Source organism: Pterocles gutturalis, unplaced genomic scaffold (genome assembly GCF_000699245.1).
Source record: "Pterocles gutturalis isolate BGI_N339 unplaced genomic scaffold, ASM69924v1 scaffold21250, whole genome shotgun sequence".
NCBI classification, from domain to species: Eukaryota; Metazoa; Chordata; class Aves; order Pterocliformes; family Pteroclidae; genus Pterocles; species Pterocles gutturalis.
Genome location: NW_010146377.1, coordinates 5,546 through 30,770, shown reverse-complemented (window position 1 = coordinate 30,770; position 25,225 = coordinate 5,546). Strand labels below are relative to the sequence as shown.

At 38.8% G+C, this 25,225-nt stretch overlaps 1 protein-coding gene across 1 annotated transcript in view; it reads right to left on the bottom strand.

Annotated features, from left to right (window-relative positions):
• LOC104470709 (myocardial zonula adherens protein-like) overlaps positions 1-24,567 on the bottom strand; it is a gene marked incomplete at its 5' end in the record, with an annotated part of 39,754 nt that extends 15,187 nt beyond the window's left edge. Inside the window, 8 exons of the mRNA XM_010085729.1 lie at positions 2,732-2,817; positions 4,987-5,115; positions 5,982-6,107; positions 8,961-9,113; positions 9,967-10,080; positions 12,473-12,565; positions 15,120-15,278; positions 24,478-24,567. Of these exons, the coding sequence (XP_010084031.1) occupies positions 2,732-2,817; positions 4,987-5,115; positions 5,982-6,107; positions 8,961-9,113; positions 9,967-10,080; positions 12,473-12,565; positions 15,120-15,278; positions 24,478-24,567 (950 nt within the window). The remainder of the gene's footprint in view (positions 1-2,731; positions 2,818-4,986; positions 5,116-5,981; positions 6,108-8,960; positions 9,114-9,966; positions 10,081-12,472; positions 12,566-15,119; positions 15,279-24,477) is intronic.
• Positions 24,568-25,225: the final 658 nt, after the last annotated feature.

The window sequence follows — 25,225 nt, the reverse complement described above, 5'->3', positions numbered from 1 at the left end:
TTTTATCAAGGTGGCTCTCTCCACCCAAGTTATCTCACCTTTGTCTTGCATACTGGCGCGCTTACTCAGAGCCTGAAGTGCTGACAATTAAATGATATGACAAAGCTTACCTCCTTAAGATGTCTGTTTTTCCTTGAAGTGAAAGGCATTTAGACAACTAGATCTTTATCTTCAGAAAGACACATTTATCCTAACTAATTACCACCTGCAAGCTTTCAGGAAGTACATACTAAATAAAAGCCAGGAAGCACATCTGCTGGTGTCTTTTTAAAAAGCTCTCCTGCTACAGGCAAGCCTTGAGTCAAGGGTTTGGCATAATTGCCAACAGCAGCAGAATGCTAACTGGAGTAGTATTAACTTCAGGAATTGTTGTGGACGTTTTACATTTGCATGGATGTGTGACTCTTTAGACAGATTCTGCATTTCTTCAAATCTGTTTAACACAGAAACTTGAACACCCACAGAACTCCTTCCACAAGTTGGTCTGACAGCTTGCCAGAAAAGTAGTTTTAGAATACACAAAGAAACAGGAGGGAAGCTTTTTAATAAGTTTTTGGCATGTCAGTCATGGGAGCCTCCATTTTTATCTGAATGTACAATTCTTGAAATTCTTCAAAGAAAGCAATCGCTTGCTTAGGAAATAAGCTTCTGTACTCCTACGTTTGGGACTGGACAGAATTCGAGAAGTGGAGGAGGGGAATCGTAAACAAAAAGGCTTTTTTCATCTTGGTCTGTGCACAGCAGAAGAAACTGTTGAAGCTGCAAATAGAACAACCATTCTAAGGCAAAGCAGCAGATGGCAAACTGTACGACATAATTCCAATGAATGACTGAATTGTGTGCTGTTTCCCCCCAGAAAGTCTCTATTACCAGTGAAGTACTCTACAGAACTGTAACTGCAGCGCTTTGACAAGGACTCCAAAAATAAAGGCACTGCTGCAGGTTTTTCAATCCTGCATATTAAGGTCTCACAACACCACCATTTACATTTTGATTGCAATTGTAACACGTATTTGGTCCCTCATTGAAAGTTTTGGGATTTTAAGCACTGATAGCGATGGAAAAAGGGAACAGAGGCCCTTCCTCAGGTGGAGCTCAGGTGTCTAGTCAGGTACAGACAGGTAAAGAGAACAACATCTGACCACTGATTCATTGCTTGCACTGCACAGATTGCAACTGTGTGCTTGTTTGCATTGCACAAATTCCTGTCTGAACATTGCCTTTACCCTTCCTCCTGCAGCATAACTTCCCATGCTGAGTGGACAGGGCAGGGTTCACTGAAGCAAGAAGAGTATCTGTTATGCAGAGGTAAAGGACGAAAGCAATTATCTTTCATAGAATCATAGAATCATAGAATGACCCGGGTTGGAAGGGACCTCAAGGATCATGTAGTTCCAACCCCCCTGCCTGGCAGGGCCACCAAACATACACATTTACTAGATCAGGTTGCCCAGGGCCCCGTCCAACCTGGCCTTGAACACCTCCAAGGACGGGGCATCCACATTCATCTCCATAGTCTATGCTGTATGTGAGATTTATTAACTTTAAATTATTATTTTAACAGGCTGCTGTGAAAAGCCGTTATCACCCTGAAACCAGATAAGCTGGTCACAGATCAATACACCTAGGAAGCGGGATGTTCTTGTCAGGGATCTCCTTTTCTGCTTATGCTTTCTACGGATCAGCAGGATGCCAAAACCTCAAAACTGAATTTCTGGGTGCCACAGAAATATAACTAGTAATCAAGTACAATTATTCATTCTGTGCTTATAATTCATCCTTACCCACTCAAGTAGCATCATATAAACCTTTGAGTGGTGGATGCAATTTTCACTCCAATGACAGTTGTGCTATTTCAGTGCTGGATAGATTTCTCTTGAAATTTTGCCTCTGGCGTTGCTTGAAGCTTTATTTTGCCTGATCATGGTGCTCTGTCAGTCTCAAAGAAGTACTAATGGATGCACGTGCCACCTGTGGGCATAAGCAGCACATCCAGGTGCCATCACATCACTAGATCTTTCTCTAAGCCTCATGTTTTCAAGAACAACCATTCACAGAGGTCTCACTACCCACAACATCACCCTCACTTTCCCCAAATAACTTCACAGCTTATTTCTGCACTGTGATGCTACATGACAGATTTCTTCCACACCTTCATTTTGTTCATGTGCAGATGTTAATACGCACTGCATGTGCAGATCTGCGCCTCCGAGCCTCAAATGTATTTCCCGCTTTCCTTCTTTTGTACAAAAAAGACACTTCTGGCAGTTCTATGGAAATCTCTTGCTCTCTTCATGAAGAGTTCATCTGTTCAAAGGGCGTGTCCCACAGCTTAATACAGGATAAAAAATGTCTTTCCTTTTAAAAGTGTGTTGAGCAGTCTGGAAGGAGATTCTGAAAGTATTCACACTGAGGATCATACTGTGCTGAATTTGGAAATACAGATTTATGAAAAATGCAATCTACAAATATGTCACAAATTCTTCTATCTAAAATGTACTCTGCATGTTTGCAAGCAACTTTTCAACAGAGATGCATGAAAGTGGTTTTTGTTGCAAAAATTAATCCTCTTGATATTTTATATGTAAATAAACTTACATTCAGATGGACAATCCCTACCAGACTGCAGTTTTAAAGTTAGAAAATGTAAAATTCAGGTGTCTTCAGAAACAAACAAACTCCTAAACTCTCCTAGCTATACCAGGAGTTCCACAGACAAGACATATCTCACCTTTCACTGTCAGAGTTGTTTTCAGACTTCGCTCCAGATATTTGTATCTCATTTAGTTCTAGTTGTTTTTGCAGCTGGTGACGTTCCTAAATAAGAAATGTTATCCTTCAGTTCTCCATGTATCAAAATATAAAGGCTTCGCAAAGCATATTTCATTGCAATTCAAAAGATCATTTGTGAAATTAAAATAGAAACTGATTAAACAAAATTCATGCATTTCCTATAGCCAAGGAGCACAGAATGCATAATAATAAAATCAAATTCCCAGTTAAGTGTGGAAGTAAGATCAGAGTTTTCAATTTCCTATTTGAAGATGTATGGTTGTACTTGAAACTGATTTTTTTTAATAAAAAGATGAGTCATCATAATCTTTAACTACATAGATGTCAAATTTTCCATGTTATCCCTCCAAAAAGATCTCTCAATCCAAGGTTGAGAGAAAAGGTATTGCTCTATTTTCTTCCCCAAAATATTCCTGTTTATTTTTTAGGTGTCCACCAGCACAGTGCTCATGAAGATCTATGAGGACTTGGGGACTGAGTCAACACAAATTAACAGAGGAGTCCGCTCTCCAGTTCAATGGGAATTTAAGAGGCATTCAGTTTTACTCTGCAAGTATCAGCCAGATAAAAGCAAATTAAATACTAATGTGAAGAAACTCACCTGTACTTAAGAACTCTATTGCAATCCTTTACTTACTGGGTAATATTTACAAGTCGTAGGCTGAAGCCCAGATGAAATTAATGGAGCTACTAAAGGAGCACATTAAGCTGAACGATTTCTCAGTGTAATCACTAATTCTACTAATAGATTTGGAAGCGTTAGACAAAAGGGGCTCGATACAAATGCACGTTAGGCTAACCAGTCAAGCCAACAAGACTGGCTTATAAAAATCTATTTCTCACAAACAAATATTTACTATATTAAACTAAAGGAGGTGAAAAAACACTTCACTTGTAAGAACAGAAGACTGTATTCCCTCCACTTACTAGAATGCCCTCTGCTTCTGTATTTCAGATAGCAAGGCACAGAACTTTAAAGATAATGAGATGGCTGCTACTGAATGAAATGAGAAATACCAAAGTACATTCAAGAGCATCAGAATCTTTTGGAAGGGGTGCTCTTATACCATTTAGAGTGACACTATTCAGTCTAAGGACTAAACAATAACATTAATTCCCAGTTAGGTGACTGATACCAGAAAATGAAGAGGAAATTTCACCATAACGGTGTGAGACAGAAGATACAAAGCTTTTTCATATATCTGAAAAGGATCAACAAATGAGATTCAGATGCAGTGTACTACACAAGGAGAGGTACTGTGATACTCTTGGGCTTAACAATACATCTAAATAACAACCATCCAACCACAACTGAGTTTTGCCCTGGAGCGAGTCCATAAAAGAGCAGAAGGAAAAGCAGTAAATAAAAAGTAGTGAAAAAACTGCTACAACTAGCTTTACAGTAGTGCTTCCAGTGTCACAAGAGGTAAACATCTCAAAGCATTTCTGCTTTCAGAACTTTAAAAGTAAATTGTCAAAAACCTGCTCTCAGTTACAGTTTGGTAGGGAATATTTAGCCAGGAAGAGGAATAATTGAAAGTTTTTTAATGCCAGGAGGAAAGGAAGAACCTAAGTTTTGGATTAAAAGGCAATAAAATTCATCTTTTCTTCTCTCCTCAAAATATTCTGAGCCAGTGTCTAAATAAGATAGATATCTGCATGGAAGACTACGTGGCTGCTACATAGCCAAAAAAACCCTCAAAATATTTTAGTCTGAAGTTTTCAGTTTAGCATTTCATCCACATGTGGAGAAATTTGGAGATACAATTCCAATCAGGACTATGAATAGCTAAATAGTAAGGGCTATTCCTAACAAAATCACATTTTAATGGACCTACCAACATTTATAAGAGATTTTGGATCATTTATGATTACTACTTCAATAGGCTTAGGAGACCTTGCACACTGAAGTGGTCTTTTAAAAGTATTTCTTTAAAATAATGGTTAATTTACTAAATAATTTTTGACACTGTAGGCAGCCCTGATGCAAAGACCACTAGTAAGATGGAACAACCACTTAATCATAGTGTCTCTACGGTAGTCCAGATCCATTTATTAATGTCGATGCAATAACTAAGATGCAAAACACCAATGGTATGTCACTGAGCAGGGTACTGAGCATCAGACAAAAAAAAAAGTCCTCCGTGCACTTCTGCATTTCCTTTAAAGGTGGCAATCAACTAACACTCATACCTCTTCCATGCGTTCAATCAGCCGGTCCAGCTCACCAATTCTCTGGTCTTTTTCCTGTATGCTTGTTTCTGTAATCTGCATCTTCTTATTTGCATCTTCAATAGCCTTCAGAAGCCGATTGGTTTCCTCCTTCAAATAAGAACATTTACAGTCACATTAACATCCAATATATTTAATGAGGATCCTTTTATTTATTTTTTATGCCATAGAGTGTGTGTGCTAACACATTTTAAGCAGTGCTCAAAGCTTTTCACTACACCCGCCCAGAAGTGAGGCAGAGTTGTGACCCTACACATGAATTGTATAGAACAAAAGACCTGGGGCACTTTGAAGTGCAAAGGTATTTGTAAAGCATAATTATGAAAATCTGAGAAAAACTTTTACCTGTTTCTTAGATATTTGTTTTCCCTTCTGAGGATGTCATGAAGTAACAGTATAAGAAAAACATGCTGTTGCAGAAGATAGCATTTTAAACATCAAAGTTTACCACGTTCAGCTTCATACTTTCCTCACATATACAACATATGAATAGAAAAAGACTGGGGAATCTACCTTCAATCTCAGTCATTATCTATCTGTATCAGTTAGAAAAATGCTATGACTAACTGCTCGTAGAAAGGTTTTACTTGGGGGTAGAGGGAAACTAGGGGACAGGAAGAGTTCTTGCTCCAGTAGCATCCCGTGAAGTTGTTCCCCCTCCCCTTCTTAATCTATCACTAAAATCAGACATTATATTTTTCTTTTTTTTTTTTTTTAGAGAATCAGACATGTAAAAGTCCAGCTTACTCCATTGCAAATTTTGAAATCTACATTATTACTACTGTGTTTGAACACATTTTTTTCTTAGCCCTACAACCCCAAAAGCTTGGAAAGCTTAGGAACTGTGGCATGCTTAGTCACAGAGCCAGGAGTGAAGGAACGCACGTCTGGAGTATTAAATGACTGAGAAATGACACTCAAGCCAAGCACTGCTCTTACAGACTGGCTGTACGTACCAGGAGAATTTCTTTCTCGGCTTTATGTTTCTGCTCCTCTTCTCGCATTTTTTCTTCATACTGACTATACAGTTTTCTTGTCATCTCTCTCATGACTTCAGCATTGGCTTCCTGTGATGATTCCACCTATCAGAGGGGAACGTTGACCCATCAGTCAGTACAGAACTGCTGACAGCAGGAGAAACAGGGCTCACATGATGGGAGAATAACACTTCAAACTTCAGTTCCACCTTGTTATAAATTTGACGTTGCTGAAGATTTTCATTTGCATCAAGACCATTTACAACTCTCTGCCAGTATACAAGTCATTCAAATTTTAAGAAGTTACTGTTTCATCAAGTTTCATGTTGTCTGAATTTAAGTAGTCATTGCTACGCCTCTTCACTGAGCCCTTCCGTAACTGCCTCCAGGTCACTGGGTTTGTCTCCCCTCATTTTACAGAAGCATAGATTAGAAATGGTCTAGGCTCAACTCCTTTTGCTAAATGACCATGAACACTTATACTTTAAGTAAGTATAATTACTTTAAGCTGGACTTAAGTATGCATTGTTAACTAGAAGGTGCAGCTGTACCCTCCCTCCTCTCCCTTGCTTTTTTACATCCTGCTCCTTCCGTGCACAAAAACTGGGGTGACCATGGAGCAAAGCAGATCATGTAACTATCAGACTTAATTCACTCAGGGGTGTGGAAAGGTTGATTTTTAACCACAGGACCAGAAACTTTACTGCTGCAGGGACCAGGGCAGGAATGGTAATTCAGAGACAGGATTTCCCCCTTCTGTTGGCTCAAAACACTGACTGAACCACACCCTTGGCGATTAAACACCAGATAGGATATTCACAGGTTAAACCCATCTACTCTGCAAACTGCAGTAAAGCAAAGTAAAACAGCTAGTCCAGGACCTAGTTCTCTAACTAGAGACACTATAAATCAGACAAGGTTACAGTGAAATGCTGTGGGTGCTACAAAAATGTCAGGAAGAAGAGGAACATACTGTCATCTGGGAGAAGAATAAAGTGTTCCCTACAGTTTACAGAGCTACAAAATAGCTGGTTCCAATGATGAAGGGTTTGGGGGTTGGGTTTGGGTTTTTTCATTTCAAGGGCTGAAAAATTTATTAAATCCTTGTGTTTATCTTGCACAGTGGGAACAAGCTGTTTTACTACACTGTAGGATAACAATGGTGTGTTTCATCCTCTGAAAAAGGACTGAGCTCTGAAGGACTCCACTCATACTGCAATTGCCTCCTTTGCATCTTACCTGGAGGAACACTGGAGCAGGGGTAGCAACCTGCACTTTCTGAGAAGGAATGGAGTTAGATTAAGTTTCACTACAACACAAAACCTTACACATTTCAGGAAGCCTGAAAGAATCATATCGTTCAGGAAAAGCCAACAATCAAACCCAGAGACCTTAAGACACACTGAACTGGAATGTGATCTCTGCCACTGTCTCTTCCTCATTCCTTTGCTTATAGCATGAGCAACGAGCAGAGTAAAAACAAATATAAAAAGGCAGACACACCAGGGCATCTGTTATAGTAACTCTTAAGCAAGGTCTCCGACCTCAGTTATTGTTGTGATTGTATGAACCTTAGTAAGCTACATGGGTGTGCTCTCCTACCCAGAAAATAATCATGGCACACAGCAGTTACTGCTTTCCAACCTCTGACTTCCCAGATTCCACACCATCCTCTTACATTCACCCCTGGAATTACATCCCAGATGTCTTCGCATCTTTGATACATAATTTTATGTTTAACTTTCAAAGACAGCCATGAGGTATTTTATCCACTAATTTTGTAATAAAACTGCAACTTTGAGGGCAAAATTTAAACTTTTTCCTCATTACGACAGAGCAAGTATTCTGCAGACCTTGACATGCTTGAAGAGAAACAAATCCTTAAGCGCTCAGTTGAACTGGGACTTAACCTGTGGTTCTCTGCCCTGGGAAGCAGACATACATATCCCCGACTTGCTGGTGCCTGTCCTTAAGATTATAGTAAAGTCCAAATTTCTGTTTTGAAATCTTAATTGCATCAGCTTTGCTTTCTAATTGTTTTTTCCATCTTTTTATTTCTTGCTGACAATAGCAGGTACAAAATACAGCTACTTTTATAGCCTGCAAAGCTATGAGAGGAAACTAGAACATGAACTATAAGTTGAAATAGACTTCTGTTAATGTTTTCTCTTTTAACCATTCATCATTAACCATGAATGCAAGAGAGCCAAAAAGAAACATCTTCTCTGATAAAATTAAACATGAATAAACCAGCAGTCACATTAATTTCACTGTGACAAATTCTGATTCAGTACTAGATCCAAATTAGTCTAGTTCGCATAATTTTAAGAGAGAAAAAGGTTTCCACAAGTTTTTTGGGGTTTCTGGGTTTGGTTTGGGTGTTGGGTTTTTTTGTGGTTGTTTGTTTGTGTGTTTGTTTTTTAAGGAGATTAAAGGAATACATTTGACAGACGAGATGAGAAAACGGTCAAACTTTCTGGCATATAAAACCTTCAGTTTGCATTTTATTCCCTTGCATTTCTCTGAAAGAAATAGCTTAATTCTCTTTCCAAGACACTCGCTGTTACAGCACATATCTGCTGACCATATGCTCATACGATTTAACAGATTACCTATTAAAAACTATGTAATATTAATCATCAAGAAATTCTTATAGGACTGTGTAGAGTTATAGTATTCCTTTACTTACAGCAGTGGACACTAATAACCATTCAGTCGTTTGAATTTTCACCTGCCAACATCCCCGAATGGTAATCCTATGTTATGGAAAGACTGACTGCTGCCAGCTGAGATTATTTCTTATTAAAACTGTATTGATTCACAGGAGTATGTCAGCTCTAGGGAACGATGAAAGCATGAAGAATGAAGAACCCTTTACAAAAAGGGCCAAGGAATTAATCTAACATACTCCTAATGCCCTCACTGTGCAATATTTTGAGGGGAGTTTATATACCACACCTTTAATTTCAGTAACTGATTTTCAATTTGTGCTGTTTCCAGTTGCTTTTGCTTCTCTCTCAGCTTTTCCATAGATTGCTCATGTGTATGTTTTAAATTCCTTATTTGTTCCCTTATGTCAGTGTTCTCCAATGTAACGTCCACTAGAGTTTTCTAGAAGAAAGAGGCAAACCACATATTAAAAATCACAAATAATTTGGTGAACTAATATAGTAAAGAGATTATGGAACAGACAAAACATTTAAGAGTTTCCTGATGTATCAATGCAGTGTGAACACTTTTGCAAGTTTTAACATTTAACATTGTGGCTTTTTTTGTATTTAGTTTGCTAGAGGGTATTTCCATGAGGAAGATGCTCAGTGAAATCAAGTCCTGGAACACTATAGAAAAAAGAAAGGAACGCGGATACATTTCAGTATGAATGCTACTCCCAACAATCTTCCTTTCTTCTCTCAAAGAGCCACACTATACATATTAAATGCACTAGACTGAGAAAAACTGTAACCTACAAGAAAGCTGGAACATTACATTGTTCAGCTATGTGGGAATTTGAAAGTCCTTAAAACAGAAAAATTCATTCCCACCTTCTCCCTCCCCCTACATTTCATAGGTAAGTAAAGTCTCACAAGTGTTTAGCATCCAAACATGCCACTTCCTTTTCTGTTAACCAGAGAAGGTAGGAATAAGGCAGGAAATGTACCATTTCGCACAATATAGAACAAATTACATTTTCACCTCAGATACTTCATAGAGACATGACTAGTGGCATTAGCCTGCTGCAGATCAGTACCTCTTCATTGGACACTATTTTTTAACAGGTTTTAATAAAACACAGGTGTTGGAATTTTTTTTTTTTCAGTTTCCTAAATTAGTTGCTTTATGTATCCAAGACTTTATGGGCTTGTTCAGTGTTAGAATCTATATTTGTCATCCATGTTTTATGTATGCTTTTAAATCCATGTCAGAAAAGGCAGTTGTCAGCTGTGAAACAGCCATTAAAATGTACCTGCAAGTCTATTGATGCTGATGTCAAGGAGCTGTTCATTTCACTAAAGCTATCTAAGGCTGCCGCCTGCACTCGCACATGATTCTCTAAGGATTCCTGATGAGCATTTGTCACCTGAGCAGAAAAAAAAAGAAGTTTTATATAGAATAATGATCAAGTTTACCTATTCTTTCAAAGGGAGCTACAGAAGAGAAAGACCCCATGGTTAACTTTCACAGCAGTAGGATGCTTAAAACAGACAGGCCTCAAACCATATTCTTGCACCTCAGAAACACACAAACAAAACTTCAAATCCAAATACGCTGACAGAAATAAGGCACAAGTATCTACATTTATTGTTAGCCTGTAATCACTGCAAAAGCTGTTCTTTTGGAAAGGGCAAGAGGACATCTGGCAGATGTCTATTCAGAAAGTTTATGTACACAGAGTGGGCAGATTGTAAAAAAAGTGAAAAGCAGAAGAATGCAAGAAATGAGGAAATCTGGAAAAGTTTGGGTGAACTGTAGAATAGCCTTAACTAAGAAAGAACTGACTGATCGGGTTTGTAAAGAAGCAACATCAGGAAGACTTAAGGATGAAACAATACGAAGCAGGTAGGACAGGTCAGCAGAGAGCTTTGGTGTGTGAAAATTTGTCATCTTCTGTTATGTACACACACGCTTAAAAACTGGAGGGGAAAAAAGGCACAAAATGATATAATTTAAGAAGAGACCAAAACCCAAACAGTGTAAATAATTATGAACCATCCTATAATAAAGAGGAAAAAATGTTACTAATGGAGGCCAGCCCAACTCACATTCTTACATGGACTAGATTAGTTTCTTGATAAAACCATCAGAACACTAGGGACTGATACGGAGAACAATGGATGTTTAGTAAGCAAGTCATACACACATTAGGTCAGCACAGGGAGCAGAAGCCAAGTAGTGACTGTTATAAAGGTGTGCTCATGTAAAAACAAACAAACAAGCAAAAGCAGAAATACTTTGGATGGATTAAGAAAGTTACAAGACAAGAACTTGTGTGAAGAAGCGTACTGCCCAGGGCAGGATATCGGAAGTGTAAGTTTCAAACAAGCTTTATGAACAAAAAGTAGTCCTGGAGATCGATGGGAAAAAAGCATAGTGATTCAAAGCTGAAGCAAAGAGTATATAAAGGATTTTAAACAAGATCCCCAAATAGCATGAAAGATGGCAGTCACACAAAACCAAAACCCAAAGAAACAACAACAAAAAAGCATATGTTATTAGGTAGAACAACAATTGTGCTTTCTCTCAGACAATTCAAAGTATTATAAAAAGAGAGGAAGGTGTCTCATAATGTGCCATTTATGTCAGGAGTGCCTCATAAACCGCTGGTTTGCTGCAGAACTAGAGATTCTGTCAGAGCTGGCCAGAAACCCACGATTACAAGAGATGTTCAGATTTCTGCAGGATTTCTACTGGTCTGACAGAAGATCTGGAAGTGCAGGATATCACCACTGCTATCCAGTAAGGATCAGCAGCAAAGATGACAAAACTGCACCTGGATCAGCATTTGCCTACATGCACACTGGGTGGGAGACTTGCCTTGTTGGCATCATTAGGACTATTTAACACAGTTTACAGAAATTCAGTTTTCTCTCCCTCCTCCTCTCAACTCATAGTGATTTTTTTTTGTTGTTCTTGTTTTTTTGAGACTAGTTGCCACAGAATAAAAGTACCAGTTTATTAGCAAGTTCTGATCTTTATGCGTAATACAGCATGCAGAGAACTGACAGCCTCCAAATGAGGACAGCAGAAGGGCACAAGCCATGGTCCCACTCCCTTGAAGTCAGAATACGTTTACTTGCCAAAGCTTCATCTGAACCAGGGCTGTGAAAATCAATGTTGAATATAAAATCCACAGCAAGTTTTCGGGGAGATTTTTTGGACCCAAGAGCTCAGCAGTTTAATATGAAGGATACTTCTACAGACTGCAGCAGCTTTTATTGCTAAAGCAGCATGTCAGAAGAAAGAGAGGTCACTGGATGACCACTGAAAGGTTCAATCAAGAACCAAAGGTAAGTCAAGAACTGCCAAGCACTTTAAACTAAAGAATACTGCTACCTCTTTTTCTATAGTGTTTAAACAATAGTCAGTAAAACAGAGCAAAGTCTGGTGAAACGACACCAAGTTGCAGTTTATTCTTAATAATGGAACTTATTTATTCAATTAACCTGGCAGCTTACCAGTACAAACATCTCCACTAATAACCAATATACACAGACAACGCTATCAAGATCGTTCTTTTATTTCCAAGAAGCAGGCAATTAGTAATTTCATATAGAAAAGCATCCCTGTCCTACTTTACCTTCCTGGAGGGAAAAATAAAGAAAGAAAGAAAAGTATAGATGTCACAGAAAACAATGAACTGGAGTGGTTTGAGAAATTATTTCTGTTCTACTGAAGTGAAAAAAAAAAAGTTTCTAGATAACACTGAAACAGTTATTGTCACATGCTTTCCCTGCAAATGAACACATACTTACTTTCAGTTCATTCGTAAGCTGCTGTATTTTTCGTTTCATTTCATCATATTCACCATACATTTTCTTTCTTACTTTTTCCAGAGTTGCTCTCACCTGGTGTCAGAAAAAAATCAAATTACTTTCTCAAACTTATTGATGACACTGTTTATACTAGGACATGATTTTTTTCCTATGTCCTTGAATTGTTACTTTCAGTAACTGCCATTATTAATCCACCTTTTCATCAACAGCAATTTACTCTTAAGAACAAGACAAAAACTTAAGTCTCAAGACTTGTCCATAGAGGGATGATAAGAATAAACATCTCTGAGTAATTCTAAACTTATCTGTACACACTTAAACACTTGTAAATTAATAATTTAAATAACGAATTTCAATTATCTGTAACTCATTCTAACCCGATTACTAAAGGAACTAAAATTAATTTAAGCATATAATATTTTCTTTCTGAAAAAAGCATCCACACACAGATTTAATATGCCTTCATACTTTTTAAAGTGGTTACTTAGTTTTCCCTGAATATCCTTTGAAGATAAATCCTTTCATTTCAAACTTTTAGGCTCTCATCTAGCTAAACAATACATTAGCACAAATTTACCGATGCAATTTCAAATCTGAAGAACAGAGTACTCAATTTGATTTTATTTAAGAGCTATGAATGTAAATTATACTTTGCCTTTTTTCAAAAAAAAGAAAAGAAAAGAAAAAAAAGAAGGCATGCTGGAAGCCCGCTTGGGTTTACATGCCATTGCAATCATGCACAAAACCAGTCTTCTCAAGACCACGTGTAAACACTAGTTAAATGTTTGCCTACAGTCTACTTTCCAGCTATGTAATTCAGACTCCTTTTCTTTTTTTTCCCCTCACCTCTACCAAGCACAGTCTGACTGCAGATCAGGCAATCTAGGGCAGTGAGCTTACCTCCCCTCTGCATAGGCTTGGGGAAGGAGCGAGGGGAAAACATTAGTAGGGCCTTATATAAGAGAGGATGTTTCCAGCAGCTCTGCAGTATACCCACTCCCTCCCAGAAAGAGAGGCACTGGCCACCAAATCTATGCAAGGATTGGCACAAGCCTACCCCGAACTATGTGCTACCTTTAGGATGAGCAATGTGGGAGAAAGCTGACTCCTGCACTTCACCCCTTGCCCTGACCCTTCCCACACACACACACACACACACACTCTTGCAAGATGCAAGTTTGATACAGAGGAAACCATCAGCAGTTCTGATGTGGCCCATCATTTTTGGTCTATTTAAGTCAGCACATACATGGCACAAGCTGAGGACTCCTGGTTAAGACTCTGCTTTTAAAGATGAAACTTATCTGCCAGACCAAAGTTCACAAATTAGCATAGCTGAACACAGCTTCCAGAAGACCAGAGAGCAAGGGCCAGCATGTGCCTTCCCATGTCTTTTCCACGTTTTCCTGAAAGGATCAGGATCCTGAACACACATGCAAGATGTGCAGTTCACTGGGTCTGACGTGTCCGTGGCACAAGCCGGCTGTGAACAGCCAAGGGCAGGGAGATGGTCCTGGTCCAAGCAATCTGCACCAGGTACCAGAAACAGCGCAGCCTGGGGAGCTGGACCTGCCATGTGCCAGTTCACCCATCCCCTGACCCCCCCCAGCAGGGAGGATAAACCACCCAAGCAGGAAACCAGCAGCTCAGGCTGTTCTTCGCCTGCACTGTGGCAGTGCCATACCCCAACTGTGAGTGCAGGAACTTGAGACTGGTGAATGCTGGGAGCTAACAAACTGTCAGTAATAAAGGAGAGAGGCACGTGCTGACAGCTAGAGACCAGGCAGGTGTTCAGAACACACATAATTACAGTCCCTTACACTGTTGGCTTGACTCAGTGTTCCTCCCTTCTATATCAACTCAGTTTGCACTCGAATCAGTGTAACACGGTAACATTGGCCAATAGCTTCCTGGGTGGTGACGGCGGATGGAAAGAGGTCAAATTAGTGCTCTGGGCTAATTAGGGGGTTATTGCCAAGGCCCAAGAGCCAGGGACTGACAAGTAAAGAGATGCTGAGTTTCAAGCACAGAAACCAGCAACAGCATCAGAAATACTTTTTTTTTTTTCTTTCAGGAGAGCTTCTGCCAATTATGATAAACGAGTGTGCACACTCAAAGTAGTACAAAGTCATCCTTATTAGGCTGACTATTTTAAGGCTGCCCCAAAATATACCAAAGTGATTTTACTATGTCACCTAATTTAGAAGCCTTTTCAAAACTGGGGGGTTTGGGGACAGGGGAAGCAGAGGAAGAGAGGAGAGAGTTTATCCTTTCAGGTGGCTGCTTACATAGTTTATTCTGTATCACATTTGAAACTATGAAAGCTTCAGGACAGGAGCTGTAAGATGTTTGGCAGTTTGCTTGCCCCGCTGTAGCCCAGTCAGCAAGCATTAACAGGTATTACTTGGCACACAGGTCTTGAGTCTGGACCACACAGCTCCCAGGTATATAGCATGCCTTTTTCCCAGCTTGAACAGTAACAAGGCAAGCCTTTTGCTTCAGAATAGGTTCCCAATTAAAAGCTGGATGCTGGGCTAGACATCAGTCATCCCATACAAACTCACAGCTCTGCATGAATATATGGAAAGGATATTTGATAAATTTTGAAGCTGAAAGCATAACTCACTTCTTTAATGTAATTCATCTCCTCTTTCAGCTGATCAGCTGACCAGCCATACACCACCATTTCTCTCTTATGGTTGTTGTCAGTTCGGTGCACGACGCCATACACCATCCCATGAGAGAGCTTCCCTGGAGACATGCCATTTGGTACATGGTAGAGCTCCTTAAAAGTAAAAAAAAGAAAAAGTTATTTTCAAATCAGTACTATAATTAAAAAAAAAATAATTACAAACAAAAATATAGTAACAGAGGGCCAGGAGAGACAGACAACTATAGTGAAAGCACAACAGTACCTAAGAACACTAACTGCCAACCTTCATGTTTTTGGGAAGATCAATGACCAGTTTATAATTGATGGAGATGATGGAGATGTCTAATTTCCACTGGCTTGAATGGAAGTGATTTAGGTACAGCTAAAGACAACAGATTGGATTTCTGCAAGGAGAGGGGGAGGCATGTGAGAGAAAAAGTTATCCTGGCTTATTTTCATTCACCCACACACGCTATTCTTCTGCATTCTTCCAGAACATTGTCAGCTCTCACAGTTCCCTTTAAACCCTTGCAACCACAGAACCGCCCCTTGCTCCCCAAACTCCCTGCCGCAGGAAATATAAAAATTCAAAGTTTAATCAAAAATTTTAGAAAGTTCTCAGAAGAAAACTGAAATTAAAACAGTTTAGCCAAAGTTCCTTAAACAGAGCTCAGAAAATATCTGTATCTCTTGTAGATAAAAGTAGAATTTCAGTTTGCATTTAAAGCTAACTAAGGACCTCCAAAGCAATCAAACATTCATTTCAGGGCTGCATTTCTCTTATAGAAATCATAGAACCGACATTGTAAGAGCCAAAGCAAAGCTAAGAAACATCATTCTTGTGGGTGTTCCAGTGTTATTAACTATTGTAGGAGGAAAAAACTTTGAAATCAGGTATTGCTACGTAAATAGAAAGGCTGTTTTGAAATGCCTACATTTGCTATCTTAATCATCTGCAGAAATTTGTAAAATATACTTGTAATAGTTGTATTTCTTCCTTTAAGGCACTCTTTGCAACAGACACCTCTTATTCATCTCATCAATACACTCAGTAAGAAATATATTCATGCAAACAGTAGGAATCATTTCCCTCAACATGCAGATAAATATCTGCAAGGCCAGATGTAACCACCTGACCTGACTGCTCAGCTGGCCTGCCTTCCAATCAACCCAGAGAAACATCCTGCTGTAGTAATCATCTGAAATGAGTCAACCTCCAGAAGTACTAATTTCTCTTGTTGATTGCAAAGAATTTAAAAAACTAGCTTAGATTAAGACATCCACATTCTGGCTTTTTTGAAAGAAGGGGAAAAAAAATTCTTACCTAACTTTGAATATCTGCAAACTAGGAACCTAAAATTAGTGATTATTCCTGAATAGAAAGTTAGAAAAACACAATCTTGGAAACACAGCTGTTACCACTTAGCTTTGCATGTTATTTTTGAGAGGTCAGTGCTGAGGACAAATCAGGTATAAGTAATTTCATTGAACTTTCTTTCTTACACTAGATATCCCAGGATACAGGTAAATTTGAGAATATTTACTACATTGACCCTAGAATATGTCTGGCTTTGTTTCATTGTTCAGTATTGACACTGCATGAAAGCCAACAAACTTTGAGATTCTTTACTAAATTAAGAGCCTAAGGAGTGTCCAAATAGTCTCTTTGCCACCAAACAGAGGCTGGAAGACATGAAACTCAGCATCTTACATCCATCTGCAGCTGGATCCTAGAGAGTCTCCGATCCTTACCAGGACAGACAGTGATGATAGCATCTGCAGTCTAAAGCAGTGGCACTTTTCAGTTTATAGCAGCCAAACTAACACAACTATGGTGGCAAAGCAAGAATAAATACTTTTTTGGGTAAGGGAAAAATGAACAGGAAAACATGTAGCAGACACCTGATGAACGTTTCAGGCAAAGAACAACAAAGCTGTAAGCCATCATCTAAAAAGAAAGCCTTAAAACCACTCAATGGAAAAACATCAGGCAGCCAGCTCTACCTATACATATAATTTTGGACTTTGAAAATATTATATTCAATGCTTCATAATCAGAAGTTTCATAGTTATGTATTATTGGGGTTTTTATTTTGCTGTTTGGACACATACAAACAAAAACCCCACACCTGATTTTTTGAGAGTAGAGAGGATACAGAAACTAGATGGGAACATGAATCAACTTTTTCGTGTTTGTTTGCTTCTAGGGTTGTTCAGTTTCTTTGATAGTTTCATTACAGCTCCTCCCCTGCATCTGGATAAAGAGATTACATACAAGTTTCCATCTTCCTGACAAGCAAATGAATAATCACTTTGATTGTTTAGAGGTTACTAAGGCGCCAGACACTAAATTCATAAATCCATACCCTTTACACACGATCATTCATTTTTTATGAGGCGAACAGCTGAATACCAGCAACTACCAAGGTCCTTTGTGCCTCCAAAACATTAGCAGACTTGTTTAAAGTGCTCTTTGCAGAGTTCTCTATGAAAATTATGACCAAGTTCCTTATTTTGAGAATATTACAAACACACTCCTAAGGAATGATTTGAATGATTCTTCTTCCCTTCTGAGAAAGACCTACAGATTCAGAGCAATGTGTTTGTAGCTGGAGAATCACCCATTGCACTTATGTATTTCACAGACAAAAAGACTTAAATTTACATCTTAATGGGTAGTACATGCAGGATTAAGTATGCACAAAGCCAGACTGGTTACTGGTCTCTTGCAATAATGCTAAACTTGCCTGCTGTCTATATTTGCACAAGCCTCCCAAGATGCCTTTGTCACTTCTCTTTCAAAAGATTAAAAGAATCTCCATCATCTGTCGAGTGTTCCAGTTCTACTAAAATACAGGATATTGCTTTTACCCCCTCCTTATTCCACCTTCGTATCACAATCCCCAGGCAAGCACCTGTTAAAATTTCAGTACAGTTCTTGATTTAAAGCTGTGGGAACCAACAGCTATACAAATAACTGCTCTCATGTATCTTTAGCCTTTTCGCTTGCTGTTCTATTCCAGCTACGATTACCTTCTATTCCCCCTTTTCTCTGGTTGGTATCTCTTAATTTCCACTCAATGACCACTTGTTTCAGGGTTCAGCATATGCCCTGACAAAAAATGGGCTAACGTGACGCAGTCTCCTCTTAAAGGAAGGGTTACAATCAGAAAACTTTGCTCAATGCAGGTTTGAGAGGTGGATGGGTTGCTTTGCTCTTTGACTATTTTTTAATACACATTTGCCTCTAAAGGAGGCCTTGCAGAATGGCTCAGTTCTCAAATTGCATCCAGTATACTTTCTGCCAGTTTTTCTCTTTTGAGCTACTTCCACCCGCCTTTGTTTATTTTCCTCCCTTCAGTGTTTTCTGATTTTCTGCCTTGCCCTCTCTTCTTCCTCTGTCACATCTTCTCTCTCCCATGTTTCTTCTTCCACAAATCCTGGATTTTACACATCCCCAAGGACTACAGATTTTTTTTTTTGCGTCAAATACTTTTCATTGTTTTCCTCTGTGTCCTATACACATCCACTTGCAGAACTCGGATATTTTTCTGAGAAGGTCCTTGCCTGTCTCCACTCTGATCTGCAGTAAGGCATCTCAGGGATGACAACAGAATAAGTAAATACATGCAAGTATTTAGGAGCAAGTAAATACTGTAAAGCTAATCAGAAAAGTGAAGGAAGATGCAAGGATTCGTCAGATTAGTTAACCATTGTTGTTTAAGGTCAAAATATCAGCCAGCGTCAGAGCAGAGGGAAGTTCTCTCTCCCCACCTGCCTATGCACTTGCTGCACTGAAACAAGCACAGTTGTTGCCCCCAAATTGTGCACAAAATCCCTTCTGAGAGCTGCTGATCTGAAAAGGCAAACTTAGCTTAAGCAATTTGTGAATATTCTTTTTACCTACAGTCAGTTATCTGACAGTCCAAGGTAACAGCAAGAACACATCATGTCGATGCACGTGAACAGTATAGCAGCTTCCAGGAACGTGCTTTGTCTGTGTTGCAGCCATGGTCATGTTGCACTCGGTGTGATCACACAACATGTACTAAAGAAACTCAGACTGTGTTTACCTCATCAATAAATATGTAAAACAGAAGCCGACACCCCAAGGTTGCAAAAGCCTTGATAATTGGCATACATCCTGTTTATGTCTCTGTCCAAGGAAGCAGCACAAATAGAACGAAAGAGGTGAAGCAAAGACACTACATAAACAAATCCTTAATATGAGCTGTTAGCTGCTTTTTGTATTGCCCATGGTTCTATTAGCATTATGTAAATAACACTGAGAGATTATTTGCTTCCTAATCTATCTCCACCAGTTTTTGAAATGAATGTCAGATACTCCCATACTTTTTACTTTCTCCCTGACCCAAAATTGGAAGCAGAAGCATAGAAGCGGTATCTTGTTTGGAGGAAAAGGGACGTCTAATGTATTAGCACAGTTCTGGGTTTAGTATTCATACGACCTTAAAAATTTGCTAAATCATTATCTTCTGTTTACCTACACCATCTAAAAACTCTTCTTTTAACCAGAGCTATATCAGTTAAAGGAGGCTTTATCTTTTCCTCAACTGCCACATTCCAGAGGTTTCTGAAATATCCAGTTATTTTTGCTTGTTCACTAGTTATACAAGGAACAAGAACATCCACATTGTTACTTCAGTTACATATTTTCTGTTCAGTAAAATGACATTTATATTGAGCTCACCAAGGAAAGTTACGTGGTCTGAAAAAAGTTAGCTATGATTTTATGTTTTTTCAGATCCTTCTACAGCCCATGAAACTGGTGTTACATTTAGGGATGTTTCGTGTATAAACTGTATTATCAAAATACAGAAAGTATGCTAAGACACAGACATGAGTGTTCTTAAATTCATTATGCTAAATAAGAAGCATCGTTTAACACATTCCAACTTTTAAGCTCCTTGAAGTGTATAATTTAGGTGCCCATTTCAAAAAAACAGAAGTGACAGGCATTATACCAAGTCATATCTAACCAACAAAATCCATACACAGAACACCAATGTTTATACAGTAAGAAAATATGATACAACAAATGCAGCAGTAACGACTGAAGTCAGGAGAATTCTTTCTGTGGTTTTCATGTAGTGCTGTTTTTAATGAAGGTGTCGCTTAATTAGCACACACCAAAAAATCCAGCAATCAGTGCTGAAGAGGCTGAGAAACAGTAACATCAGGCACCTGTAGCAGGTGAACCACATTTGTTATGACACAACTTCTGCTATGCTGACGGGAGTGGGCTGGCAGCAGCAGATCAGTAGAGAAAACAGGCACTGTCCTAGATTCACGGTGCACAACAGCCCCGTGTTCATTGCACTCGTATTCTTTGATCCAGGCCTGGCACAAGTTTCTGCTTGATTCTCTCCATCGCATACAGAAGCAAATTCCCCTTCTCACTTCTTTACAGGCTACTTTTTTTGCTGGAATAAAAATAAATGTTTGCTGTGCTTCTGTATTCCTGCTTAGGAAGCAAAAAGAGTTTCACCTCTTGGTTGTGACGCTTTAAAAACATAAGAAAATTTAAAAGTTTGAGAAGCCAAAGTACCAATTAGAGTTTAAGACTAAACACAGCTCCGACTCTGCTGAAAGCCACAAAGACAGGAAAGTGACACAAATTTCTAGAGTGTTATCTCATTTTCATTCTTTTGTCCATGTGTCGAAATGGAAAAGAAAAATCTGTCTATGCATATCTCCATATTCTGACCTCCAATGCCTAGCTGCAGCTTCCAATGACACTTCCAAATTTAGACACGACAGTGAAGAAAGGGACTGATGGATAAAAATAAGCCCAGTCCCAAACAGGGACAATACAATTGTCTGCTAGCCCTTTATTATGCAAGACAAGGCAGGCTTCAGGACATGCAGATTTCGCATACAATCTGACGAGCACAATATTCCTTTGTGCTTCATGGTGAAGTAAACAGCCTCACACTACTGTCATCCATTGTCTATCATTAACAGAAGCAACGGAACAAAATCAGGATAGTTTCAGACTCTTTCTACCTAAAGTGCTAAAAATTCAGAGATATTTAGCAGTAGGCCTTTAGCCTGTAAAAAGCAAGCAAACAAACCAACCAGCCTCTACTTGTGACGTCAGTCCTCAACGCTTCTTTCAAGGCATCATAGCCTAAATACGAATATAAAAATCCAACCTGACACACTGGTGCACAAGCTCACTCCCCCTTCAGTTTTGGAGATCAAGTTCTAACTGTGTGCCATCTGCTAGCCTTCCACAAAAGACGGGGAGAGGCCATCCTAGCACAGTAATGCCTGCAGCAATTTTGTTGCAACAAAACTACCCAGCACCACCATTTTATTCTAATCTCTTACACTGGTTCATTTTTATTTCATGGATGTAGCAATTAAAAAGTCAATCTAGAAACTTAATGCACTGATACAGATTCAACGAAATACAGCATCCATTTTCTGCTCAACTCGGACCACAATGAAAAAGGCTCAGGTAACAGCTACTAACATAACCAACAAAGAACCAGTTCTGATCTGACATCAAGCTCCAAAACAAGTTATTGGGAGGATCAGCACTAGCAAGAGCTTCTGTGCAGTTCAGTAGCTGATTCTGCAACTGAAACATCTCTTGATAGTACTGAGCCCCAGAAAGATACAGGAAAGCGACAGTCAGTAAGCCATCACTGTGTCACATCAGGGCAGCTCAGAATCACCTCCTTCCAATGAAAGATTAGAAAGCGGAGATTACAACCAAATGTCACGCCGGGGTATATTTATAGTTTTCTGGCATTCTGTTTGACACAGCAAGGTCTCTGCTCTTCTCCCTCACCAGCAGCAGGCAGAGCCCATCTCTCCCCAGCACTTGTCCTGCCCAAACTGGAGAGCGCCTGGCAGCCAGGCGCCGGCTGCCCGATCTGCCTGAGCACTCCAGCAAAAACTGCACAACCCCACAAGATTACCCCTGCAGCTGATTTCCATAAGTCTCACTAATATATTTTAAATACTAAAAACATTTACCATGTTCCCGTTTTCTTAATACACATCATTTAAAGACAGCACAGAACTACAGATTCCAACAAGAGACCTGCTGTTAAATGTGATTCTCGGCGAAGCTGTACTTTTTTACCTTACATTGTAAAGCGCAAGACAGAAAACTGAGCAGTTCCCTAATTTCTCTCTATTATCCCTAGTTCCGAGAAGGAGGCACAGTTGTCATAAGAGTGTGTGAGGATTATCCAACATTTGTAAAACCTGCAATTCTCAAAGTGCTTTAAGCAATTTCACTAACAGAGTCAGTTGAACACGGGTGGATCAACAGATACCTGATTGCTGCTTTTAGGAGATGCTTTTTTTTTTTAAAATTAAATTTTGCAGTAAGAGAAAAGTATCACAGCATGACTCATCAAGAGCCCTGTGTACACTCTAAGTTACTGTGTAACTAACTCAAATACATAAAGCAATACATTACCTAGAGGTAATACATTACTGTCATGTTTTCGAGACATGAGAAAAAAAAGTTCATGATCAGTGATTTTTTTGTAGCTGCTTCTATACACTATGACTATACAGTGTGTAGGGATATTTTTTAATTACACAAAGAACATAAAACACAAGTAGATGGCACAATTACTCTGTGTTTTTTTAATTGCTATGAAATTTACTGATAAGATCCCATCTAGCTCTGAAGGCTGTGTGTATGCTTTCTAGAAGTCTTTAAATGGTATAAAAGTACTGAACTTTAGCAAACTACCCAGAACATATAATAATTAAATTACATACCCTTTTTTTGGTCTCAACTAAAAAGGACCCATCCCTTAAAAATCACTGTGCAATGTGTCGGAATGTAAGATGAGACCAATAATGTATTTATTACCTTTCATATCCTCTCCTTAACATTCTCTGATATAAAGCCCAGCTGCCTTTACTTGTATTATGGGTGAAATACAGCTCTAATTAAATACAAGGGCCCACAGAGAAAAAAACTGGTCACATCACAAAATCACTACAAATTGTCCAAGCCCTAATCCACACTTCTTTCTTATTATTACACTACTCAGCAAAGTGAAGTGAGTAAGCCATGAGTCAGTATCTATCCTCCTCCAAACCAAACCTCTATCACTCTTCGGACAATGGGCCCATATGCCCAGGCACGTGGGTTCTGCCATCAGATATAAACTGACGAGAGACTGACAGAGTTAAGTGGTGGGGGAAAGCTACTCTTAAGTGCTACAACTAAACACCTCTGTACCAAATGAATTATCACTATTTAATGGTACCCCAAATTTTGTTTGCATTAAGGCCTCTTTAATCCATTCTGTAAGTAACATTTGTAGACCATCAAGGACCTATTCCTCTGCCAGAGCAGCATATAAAAAGCTGAGCGCATATATAAGATTCCAGCACAAGAAATATCTGATAAGGAATATTTATCTTGACCATTTTACTTTGCATTTATTTTTATTGGTTTAAAATGTTTGTCTTTCCTGAGTCGTTTTACAGATACTTTTTGAGTACAACTAAGAAATTATTTCAAATAAATCTTGTTGTTTTGCTTCCTATTGTCATATTGCTATTGAGACATTGGGTCTGGTAAACTTAGCCAACTTCTTGTTTGATTTTGGTTTATCAAAGCATAAATGTGGTGAAGCTGTGGAGCCTGTCCAGCTTCCATTTTTAGCCTCCATCCTTAAGACAAATTAAACACTATCTATTGCTCTTAAAGAACAAGTTCTGCACTAAAGCAGCTGTAAGATTTTTTCTGTGTGCACGCTACTTGCTTCTACAAAAAAATTACCCTTCTGAACCCCTCTACACACATCACTTTCAAATCACTTTCATTTCAGAACAATCTTGAATTCTTTATTTTGTATTTATCAGTACCTCATTCGTTAGCGAAATTAGCTGACACAGCACATCTAAGACACAGCCAAGCCAGTACACATACACATTAAGGCTCAAATTTTGCACCCTGTTAAGCCTGCATGAAACAAAAATCCCCTTCAGGTGAGGATCAAGATCCTGTTTAATGCAAGACCCTTCTCTTGATAGCAGTTTCCTACTCTTTAATATATAAATAACCAAGCCTTACAGGTACCTCAGTCTCAAATCACCTACAATCTCTGTGCTGTTCTACTACTGTCCTACTTTTCCATGTGGTTTTGCTATCCCCAACTCCAAGGCTCAGGCCCAAAGCTCACAGCTGATTTCCTCAGCTTCCACATGTTCTTCAGTCTTCCAAAATGACTGGGCTTTGGGCTCCCCATACAACTAATATCAGCTTCTGGATGGCAGCATTTACTCCTTGTTTATACAGAATTTAACTTTGATTCTAAAAACTTACATTTTTCTTCCGTTCAGGTTCCTTTGCTCCCTGTTCAGGATGTGAGCCTTCATCAGGTGGTACTGTTAAGCGTAACCTACAGACATTCATCTGAAAGAAAAACAAAGGTTTGCTTTTAGATTTAAGTGTTACAAAAGTTATTTTAATAACTTGCTTTACGGCATGAACTGCACTAACATTCAAGCTTTAATTTACTATTTTCTACCTTCTGCCACGTAGCTGACAAAGGATTCTTTTTTAAAGGTTGGAGGGGTTTTTAGCTGGCAAGATTCAAGGGCATCCCCATAATTACATACCTGAAATAGCAAAAATCCATTTCAATCAACAACATGTTCTTATGTACTCATAAATGACATTGAGAACTGCGATAACAGAACAATGAACATAATTTTCTAGTTTATCAGTTTTGTTTGCAGATTTGGCATACTTTGAATCTTCAAAAAACATTATTTAGAAACACAACGTGTATTCTGGAGTGAAAGCCTCTTTTCTGTCCAGTATATATCCAAGGATTTGATCCAAGGATACCTCAGTACTGCAATTCCACTGAATATGAATGAGAATATTATTGAAATCTGATACATACAAGTTTTTTGTAAAAACTAACCTTCAAAATGCTTCAGAAAAAATTTAAGAGGTATTGTTTCCTATCTGATTTCAGGAAAGTCATTCTCTTGCTAAGGAAACAGGCCAATAGCATTGGTACCTTTCCATTCCCAACTGCCGTTGGTCTTGCTTTTAGCTGAGA